Source organism: Bremia lactucae, linkage group LG12 (assembly GCF_004359215.1).
Source record: "Bremia lactucae strain SF5 linkage group LG12, whole genome shotgun sequence".
Lineage (NCBI taxonomy): Eukaryota > Oomycota > Peronosporomycetes > Peronosporales > Peronosporaceae > Bremia > Bremia lactucae.
The window spans coordinates 882780-893311 of record NC_090621.1 but is presented as its reverse complement, the minus strand read 5'-3'; the positions used below and the strand labels follow the sequence as shown (position 1 = coordinate 893311).

The 10532-nt window shown below is 44.5% G+C and overlaps 1 protein-coding gene across 1 annotated transcript; it reads left to right on the top strand.

Annotated features, from left to right (window-relative positions):
• Nucleotides 1–4951: 4951 nt before the first annotated feature.
• Nucleotides 4952–6730, top strand: CCR75_009645 (uncharacterized protein; the record flags this gene model as incomplete). The annotated part of the gene is made up of 1 exon (XM_067967684.1): nt 4952–6730. The coding sequence occupies one exon, from the start codon at nt 4952–4954 to the stop codon at nt 6728–6730; it is 1779 nt and encodes a 592-aa protein (XP_067820914.1).
• Nucleotides 6731–10532: the final 3802 nt, after the last annotated feature.

Genomic DNA, 10532 nt, shown 5'->3' with positions numbered 1-10532 from the left:
CACGGTACGGATTCAGGGAGCACATCGTTCGATTCTATCAAATCATTATTCAAAATATTTTTACGACTTCGAGAAATAAGACGTAAGCAATTCAATACAATTCTTCTCAGAGGACACTTCGTCCATTGATGAGCTGCTGAGAATCCGTTCGCCCTACGACCACGTGGTCGTCATCTGTGACAAGAATGCAATATGCTTCACTTTTGCCACTACGAAGATCACGAAAGAACCATTTCGGTGCTAGTGTTGGCAATTGAGTCATCTTCGAAGCTAACTTCGGAGGTGCTTTCAGATTAAGTGTATAAGCGCCTGCACTTAATCAGTTGTTTACTAAGACTTTAATGTCTCAGTTCTCTCTTTGAAACTCATTTTTAAAGGCTACTGGAGCCTGCACCTCGGAGCTTCTCCTACAGGTTTCTGGGGACTTATTCCCGCAGATTTTCGGGGACTTATTCCCTCAGTTTTTCTTTGGGGAGTATATCCTCCCCAACTGCGTCGAGCTATGGTTGCGCAACCACATCGAGATCTTCGCCAGTCGATCTAGGACTTTCGCACTGTCTCTTATAGACAGACTTTTGAAATTTGTGGGTGTTGCTTTATATGCAAGCATATATTTTTTCGTATCACTTCATATATTCGAGTACTCAAACTTCGTCGCTGCCAATGCTTGCGCACAGCCGTCGGTAACTATGTCCACGTCACAATGGTGAGCCTTCGACGCTGCCTGTGCTTGTGCACGGCCGTCGGGATCTTACTCCACGGGGTCTTGTGCAGTCGTGCAAACGTCCGAACCACAAGTGAGGCCATCGCACTCACTCGTAGGACATCTACACACTTGTGAACACTCCGAGACGTTTGTCAGATGATCCACTGGTGAACGAGAGACATGCATCGACACGGCTTGATGCCGCTAATTCTTACATGACTCGTACTTTCGGAGCGATGGTTATCCAAGGATGACATCAAATTTGCCGTCCAAATCAAGTACGACGTAATCATGATCGTACGGTTTATTCTTTAGCGTGTATTGGATACCAACTACACGTTTTGTTTACTGCTACAGATGCGCCTGTGGCTAAGCGCACTTACTCCTCGTTATATTTATATAACGCTCAATAATTTGAGCCTGCGGTCTTCTATCGATTGGTGTCTAGTAGAATCGTTCGACGCCCCGAATTTGAATAGGGACTTAAGTGGCAACTAATTTGACACTATATTTTTAAGCTGATGAGATGAACATCATCGCCTGGGCTAGCTACACACAATGTTTGTGTGGGGAGCAATTATCGTCAAATGGCCTGCAAAATCTTTTGGCGTTGCCGGGCCAGTAGAGCGCCCGCTTCTACTCATCCCGACCGTATTTATTACAATCCGCCTCACCGTCGCGATTTCGCAACAGCGTCGGATCCGTATCCTCCGCTTCTCCTCGTGAGAGAAAGATCCTGTCGCTAGAGCACTACACTCATAGGCGTAGTGGCCCGTATTTTGACAACAATTACAATTTTGTAATCGTTTGTATTTTGATGAGCAAGATTTCTCGCTCTCTACATACGAGAGGTCCATAGGTTCTGGACCTCCGATTTCTTGTCGTCTCGGAGGCCGATCAGCTCTAATAGTGGATAAAGACCTGTTCAAGACTGAAAATCTCCTGTTCCGCAATAGTAACGCTTTGTCGAGCGACTCTAATTCAATCCGGAAAGGTGGGTCTTGATAGGGCCGTCTGCAAAACTTTGAAGAAACACAGTTATCTGTGTATGTTGTTCAGTGGGATGACTAACGATACAACTGACCAGCTATGTGAATGTTGGGCATTAGCGTGTAAATCACGCTTGCCCTACTTCAAATCCAGAAGCTCGGGTCGAGCCCGAATTCGGCACGTGCCGGCTCATATTTTTGTCTAGGCCGGGTCTTAAAGACCTCATATGCCCAAAGACTGATGGGTTGAAAAGCTTGAGCCCCGAGGCCCAAGATTTGACGCGTCCGGCTAAGTTGGACATGCCAAAATTCTATTTCGTCGCCTCATCACTGATACGACGAGCTTCTATGGCGTCATTTAATTCGACGAACCATCTTAAAGGGAGTCGCCTTCGACTGCCTTAAACGTAGAAACTTCAATTTTTGAGCTTTCGGATCGACGCGGAAGCGTCGGCCTATTAGCAGCATATACATGCTGCTGTCTCAACAGTTCTAATTGTTGAACACCCTGTTCTCACAACACATCCGAGTGCTGAGAGGCTTGCTGGTGAAGCAAGACTACTTGCTCACGGACTTCGACGAGTTAGAGGTGCAAAAAGTCGGCTATGGCCGCATGCTGTTCATCTCTGTCTAGGGTGTAAAGCATGGCGTCAACGGCTGGCCTGCCTACGACCGAACTCATTTGTTCGATCGCTCTCCGTTCAAGGTCACCCAAATGAGTAAACCCTTCAAGCGTGGTGAGATAGCCTTTTTGAGGGGCTGGAAAGCTCCCTCCTTCTTCATCCATCATATCAATGTTGGATGGAACGTGCGTGGGGCGTTGAATGACTTCGGAGTGGTACCAGGTGTAACGGGGCACTTTTCACTAGTACTTCTTTACATTACGCTCATTGATTGCAGTGTAGGTTAGGTGCCTCGAACTTCACGTACACAAGGGAACAGCGGAAGGTGTCTAAGAAGCTAAGCGGCTCTAAATACCAAAGGTAAGTCAAAGTATTCGAAATAGGTAGAAGTAAAATTATATTAATACATATTTAGTTTCCTACGTAACGATCTTCTATCTACTACTGACTTATAATGTTGAAACCTTCCAATGTATGCCGCCTACTCGCGCATTGCCCAATCGTGACTTGTGACGATTGGCGGGGTTAAGTTAAACTCAAATCAATCAATCAAGAGAACTAACTTTCATTGCGTCAATATTTCTAATTGGTAATATTGGAAAGCTTAAGTCAAATAAGTGATGAAGATAACTATTTGTACTTCTTTCCTTATTTACTTTCATAGAATGTAATATTCATGTGCATCACTGTCAACCAGCGAGGCAGAATACATTGCTTTGAGCTTAGCGTCCAAGAAGGCAAGTGGATTCATCACTTACTCTCTGAGATATAGAATGCGGCATGCGAAGCAGGACTGGAGCTCAAGATCTTTGAAGACAATCAATCATGCATCAAGATGACGAAGAATCCTGTCAACCACGGCCGTGCAAAGCACATTGACATCAGTTATTACTCTTGTAGAAAATAATAGTTATGTAACGTTACACCGCATTACACATATATAGGAAGCGTGCTGTTTTTGTAGAATGTAGTCTTATAAATTCTACAATGTGCACAGACAGACTAACTAAACATGCCCAAATTTGCAAAGTTGTAGAAATCAATCACAAGCGCTAATAGGAAGAAAAGTCCCGCGAGCGCAATCGGGACCACACGCGCAAGTCGCGACAGTGCTAGGAGGAGTTTGTCGAGTCGCTGAAGGACGAAGTGGCCAGCAGATCTGCAAATAGTGCATAAATTGCACTGCGGTTGTGGCCGCCGAAGCCTCGGCTGTGTTTCTCTTCTCGAGTGCGTCGTGTTCGCGCGTGCTGGGGTACTAAAACCTATTGAAAGCGATTCATGTGTTCCTCTTAGACGATCTAACAATGACGTGCGGTATTTTCGAAGCTCAAACACTTGGCGAAATGTATCGATGTACGTACTGCACGACCACGATAACCTCGTAACCTTGACATTACGCCTGTGTTCTGTCTGCTTTGTAGTTAAATTCCGGATAAAGGCCATGAAGAGCGAGTACTTTCACGCCGAAACAACGGCGCGCTTAGTATAGAAACGGAATGAAAAGCTAAATGTTTCGAGTACGTCGCCGTCCAAGAATTCGAAAGATAATGAAGCTTGTTTGTGGCGGCGGAAGCAACAAAGTCAGTTACCGCCACGTCAACGAAAAAGTCACGATCAACCATGTGGGAAGCGCAATTTCAGTCTCAATCAAGTCATCGAAAGGAGCAAGTACTTATAGAAACGATGTTGCTTAAAGCATAACTCTTAGAAAGACCTGAGCCAATTAATTGGCCATCAGTTTTCGTTTATATGAACAATAAATGTTGAGTTCTTCAATTCTAGTGTCGGCCGGAAGTTTGTATTCGCATTTATACTGAGAAATGAACCTGCGACGCTATGCAGACTCGATAAGGCGACAATTTCAACGAATCAGACGTTCGAAAAGCCTTCTTCTGCCTACTCGATCGTGGCACCTTAGACGTCGGGTTTTTGAAGCCGTAGTCAAGAGAGTTATTGTCAAAGTCGTTTCTATCGCCATAGTAGAAGAAACTCAGTTCATTCGACGTGCTATACTAAAAGAATTGCCGAGTCGCATTACATTTGCCACCAGCGAAGAGCGTCATTCGACGCACACCCTACGAAATTGTCAAGATACGAGCCAGCATTAGAGCATAGTGTGTCCTTCCAGCAATTAGTCGTTCGAATTGGTCACCGAAAAGCGTCAAAATCATGACACGTCGAGACAAAAAACTGATTGGAAGCTCTAGCTCAGAAGCTTTTGTGCAAGACACAGAACAAAGAACTCCGAGCACGCTTGGCATCGGCCAGAATATTCTTGGTTATCTTGTGTAGTCGAGCCAGACTACTTTAGAAAAGGAAGAGACTCGTTACGACAAAGTGATTGCTGGTGACGAGGAGGAGCTACTTACGAATAAGATGACGAATATAATTCCAATATTCTAATGTAAAAAAATAATTTTTTAGGGGGGCACGAACGACTTGATCGACACGAGCCTTTATAGCAAGTCGAAGTGGTTGAGTTGTATTATTTGTTTGATCTTTGATTTGACCTTTTTTGACCTACTGTTGGAAAAACGTTGTTTGTGTCGAATGTGATATGCGCGAAAACGCCGATGCCATAACCGTATTTAAAAAAAATCACATTTGCAGGTCGCATTCTAAGAAGAAGAAATATGGACGAGGTGAAACTGTTATGCGCGGTCTATGGCGAAGGAACACTATTTTTTGTGAAGATAGCACGTGATGCGGACGTTATAGCGCTACAGACGGCAATCGTGAACGAGAAGAAAGGCGTCAATGATCGCTTCAAAGTTGATCCAAATACGGTGACGCTGTACTTGGCGAAGAAGAACGGGGTATGGTTGAAGGACGATATTTATGTAAAGAACTTTTTAAAAGGTGACAGGAGCGTTGAGTATATGGAAATGCGACCGTCCTGGAGACTCACACGGACGGAGTTGCTAGGGCCAGATTTCCAGCCTAATGAAGCGGAGATTCACATTCTTGTGGAACTCCCGAGTGCTGCGGCTAATATTGCAACCGAGCAAGGTCCAGCTCAAGCAGAGGGTGCAGAACTTGTCGAGGCCATTTTGTTTCTTGTAGAAAAAAAGTACAAGAGCATGGAGAGCAAAATTCAAGAAATAAATTCCAAGTTACCATCTCAGCCAGACAAGTCCTTTACGGATGGAGCACTAGGTGAAATGGCGATAGAGAGTTTGAAAAGGTTTGAATCGATCACTGATTTTGCAGCAAGAGATGATGAAGAACCCTTTTGGTCGCAAAGGATACAACAGCAAGCGAATGCCATTTCGAATGAAGCTCGGTTTGACGCCTTTATTACTCCCTTTTTCGACAGAGCGCTTGCCAACTGGAACATGGTGTTTGTCAATAGCGAGCGATATTTGTGGTTGACTCAGTCAATATACGTGTCTAGGAGTACAGATCTAAAGCCGGATGGATTTGCGACCCACCCAGGAATGTATCGTGCCAAGGAAAAGCCAAACGATCAAGTACCTCGCTCGTCCAATCACAAGTTTCGATTTGGTGTAGCAGAGGAAGAGTTATTTGACTGTGTCATTCTATTTGAAAGCAAGCTCTCTTTAACTGATGCTGCGTTTGGTCAAGTGGTTCGGTATCTGCAGAGTCTTTGCCCCAAGACGTTTGGAAGTGCCATTCTCTATGATCGACGCTCCTTTTGGTTAATCAATAGCCGCGCGACTTTCATTGGTAAAGTCCTAAAAGCGCATTGGACGGACGGTGGATCGAAATCATTGTTTCAGAAATTTATTGGTGCCAACATGTCTCCTTGGGTGGCAAGCTTGACCACAGCCTGCTCTTCCTTTGGAGTTGAAGTGGTGGAGGGCGATGCGTTTCTTGGTCGCGGCGCCCAGGGTCGCGTTTTTAAAGTCACTAGGCAAGGAAAAGAGCTTTTCGCATTGAAAATTGTGGAGATTAGCCTCGTTGCATCTCTCTATCAAGAAGAAGCGGCCTTGAAGCAGGCCCAGGAAACAGGCTTGACGATTCGCCTCGCGGGAGAATGCATTGAAATTCCTGGTGGCGCTGCGTTGTTACTGTCTCCTGTTGGGATACCTTTGCCTCGCCCAGCGACCCGATCTGATGTGGCGACTCTTTATGGGTTGTTGTGGCAGCTTCACGAGAAAGGCCTAGTTCATGGAGATCCTCGCGTGGCGAACGTGATCCTTCACAAAGGACAGCCGGTCTGGATTGATTTAGTAGAAGTTCTGAAAGCGAGTCCCTTATTGCGAATGTTTGATGCAGGGATTCTTACGCGGTCCATTCTTCAGGTTCCCCGACAAGTGCAGTTGAATACAGAGCTGCACGAGACGTTTGCAAAGTATGGCAAATACCCAACTTCAGAAAACCTCAATGGTTTGGTCGATGCAGTCTTCCAAAAGCTGGACCGGCGATCTAAAAGTTTCCATTCGCACTAGGATTTGTCAGTGTGAAGAGGTGATCCTTTTTTTGTCCGCTCATTAAACGAGTTGATAATCGTCTCGTTCATTTAGAATTAGTCATCTAATAAAATCCGCATAGCAAAGAAATACCAATTTAAGAACTTGCGCTTGATATGCTTGGTGCAACGAACTCTCGTGTCGATCCCAAGTCGGCACCTTTCGTCTGATTAAATGAAAATTTAGGACATGCCTACATGTTAAATACTATTGAGAAAAAGAAGTATAAATCCGACGATTTCGTACCCGCAAGTCCTACTGTGGCGCTTTCAACGGTGGATAATACGACGGTGCGACCAAATTTGACGCCCTTTGAGAATATTGCCACTTATATGTGCGATAAGGAGATGTGCAATTACGCGGGCAGTCTGACGTCTCCGTTGTGTTTGCATATCCTCATCCGGTGTACGCATTGTTGTTGAGCTTTCGGGAAGTAGCCGCTTGACACGAAAGCCTTCATTGAGAATTCTTGAAGATAAAATCAAGTAATCGACGCACTACGAGATGCTACCTAAGCCCATTAATGAAAGGGAGCCCTGGCGTAATGCTAATTTGTGGTGTCGAATCCTCCACGCCGCTAGGCGAAGCATGTTTCAACGGACGTGGTCACTTTTTGGTAGACCCTATAATCTGAATGGATAGGAATCTGATCGAGCCTTTCGAATGCGTAGAGATCTTGCCTTACTAAGACTATTATCGGACGCTAGCTCCAGACGTAGTATCGACATTGATGGGCGAGCAATGGCCGGATGTGCCGTTAAGCGCCTTGTCTACATAAGAGCTGCTGTGTAAAAGCCCCATATAACTCAGTGTTTATTGTCAGTAGAAAAATTGGTAGAGCCTCAGGCTTGGGATTTGTGGCAGAGCACGGCTATTAACTTCGACGTGCGTACTCGGCAATGATGCTCGCACGAGACGCCCGGAAAGCGTAATGAAGACTTATTAGTAACGGAGGGTGGACACCAGCAGTGGCATGTCAAAGCGAAAACGATTATGCAATTGTTCGTTGATCTTGGAAGCAGTTTCGACACAGTGTCATGTCCTTTTAGTTTGACGCGTTCTAGGCAGCGAAGCTTTAGAATAATCATGAGGGTGTTTTTGTGAGGTAACAGAAGGCTTCACCCTTAAAATGACGTGGTAGTGGAATGGATTATTGGGCAGGGCTGGCCATCATACGTTGTCCATGGAAAGGACTTCATCATTGAAGTGCTACTTAAAGGAGTTGAATAGAGCACAGAAGTTAGTTACGCAAGGATAAGAATCCGGCGGCTGGGTATTGGAGAATACGTGGCCGACGAGGTCATGTTCGATCAGTTAAATACCATAGTTGCCCATGAGAAGGTAGCTCTAGTTTCATCATGCACGTGCACAATCGAGTGTCGTCTATTTTCTGTCGTGCAGACGAAGAATTACGCGCACTGTTGGTCCAAAACCATCGAAAGGCGCTTACGCCGACCCGGACGTAATCGCGCAATCATGTTTCTGAAAACTGTTAGCTACAAAGGTGAAAAAGAGAAGCAGCGCTGTAGCCGTGCATAAGGGCTTATAGCATTGTACTTGATATGTAATTTTTCAGCTTGCTTTTCAGGAGCGCTATGCCTAGTACCGTCACAATTTTACGCACGTTGCACATTTCCTTATCGCACATATAAGTGGCAATATTCTCAAAGGGCGTTAAATTTGGTCCCACCGTCGTAATATCCACCGTTGAAAGCGCCACAGTAGGACTTGCGGGTACGAAATCGTCGNAACAACCTTTAAGTGTTAATTTCATGTAACGATACACCCCGTCACAGGACATGTACTGAAGCAGTGCGAAGTGGACTTGTACTGAAGCAGAACAAGTCGGCAGTGCCCCGTTACAGTATATTCATCTCAATAGGATCAACTCACAGCTTTAGTCGTCTTATGTTCGTTTGTTTGTTAGACTGGACAGCACTATCGTTGGTTATGATTTCTTAGAGTACGAAATGACACAATCTTTAAGTTCATGGCCTCATCAGATGCTGTTCGACGTTGTTGCAAAAATGTTTGACTTGCACGAGAAGTGCCATCAAACTATTGAGGCATCTGATATATTCAACTACGCGCCGTAGTCAATTTGCAGCAACTTTACAAGTGATGCCTCCTTTAAACTGCAATGAGTTTTTTTAGTTGTTTGAAGGCTTTCTTGACAAATGAAACGTAATAATGAGTTTCTGTATATTTTAATTGGAAAATTATTTATTTGAAATGCAGAGATGCTTCTCTTTAATTTTTCGAATGTTACAATGAAAGCTTTTTTCTAGGTATGTTCTCTTCTTTTGTTTTTGGGTTTATCTTACGTCTTCTCTACTGACGTTCACTTCATTCTTATCTTGTCGGTTCTCTCTTTTGTTTGCATCTACAGTTGGTATTCTCGGGATATATCGCTAAGTGGGCAATCTATTTATGGATTCTTTGTACTTTTATATTGGCTTTCATATATTCTTGTGTCGCAATTTTATATTTGGCTTTCATCAACGGAAGTCAGCAAGCCCAATGACAAGAATGATGTGGGATCATTGAAATTGTGACGGTACTAGACATAGCGCTCCTGATAAGCAAGCTGGAAAATCATTTATCGAGTTCGATGCTATAAGTCCATATATAAGGCTATAGCGCTGCTTCTATTTCTCAACTTTATGGCTACCAGTTTCAGGATCATGATTGCGTGATTACATCCATGACGGTAATCGTTTTTGCTTTGCCATGCCACTGCTGGTGTTCACCCTCCGTTACTAATAAGTCTCCATACCGCTCTTACGGGCGTCTCGTGCGAGCATCATTGCCGAGTATCGCACGTCGAACTTAACAGCCGTGCTCTGCCACAATTCTTCAGCCTGAGACTTCTCCAATTTTCTAGGTAACGAGACCACAGTTGCAGCTTTTGACAATAAACACTGAGTTATACGGGTCTTTTACACAGCAGCTCTTATGTAGGTAGACAAGGCGCTTAACGGCACATCCGGCCATTGCTCGCCCATCAATGTCGATACTACGTCTGGAGCTAGCGTCCGATAATAGTCTTAATAAGGCAAGATCTCTACGCATTCGAAAGGCTCGATCAGATTCCTATGCATTCAGATTATAGGGTCTACCAAAAAGTGACCACGTCCGTTGAAATATGCTTCGCCTAGCGGCGTGGAGGATTCGACACCACAAATTAGCATTACGCCAGGGCTCCCATTCATTACTGGGCTTAGGTAGCATCTCGTAGCGCGTCGATTACTTGATTTTATCTTCAAGAATTCTCAATGAAGGCTTTCGTGTCAAGCGGCTACTTCCCGAAAGCTCAACAACAATGCGTACACCGGATGAGGATATGCAAACACAACAGAGACGTCAGACTGCCCGCGTAATTGCACATCTCCTTATCGCACATATAAGTGGCAATATTCTCAAAGGGCGTCAAATTTGGTCGCACCGTCGTATTATCCACCGTTGAAAGCTCCACAGTAGGACGTGCGGGTACGAAATAGTCGAATTTATACTTCTTTTTCTCAATAGTATATAAAATGTAGGCATGTCCTAAATTTTCATTTAATCAGACGAAAGGTGCCGACTTGGGATCGACACGAGAGTTCGTTGCACCAAGCATATCAAGCGCAAGTTCTTAAATTGGTATTTCTTTGCTATGCGGATTTTATTAGATGACTAATTCTAAATGAACGAGACGATTATCAACTCGTTTAATGAGCGGACAAAAGAAAAGGATCACCTCTTCACACTGACAAATCCTAAAGCGATTGGAAACTTTTAC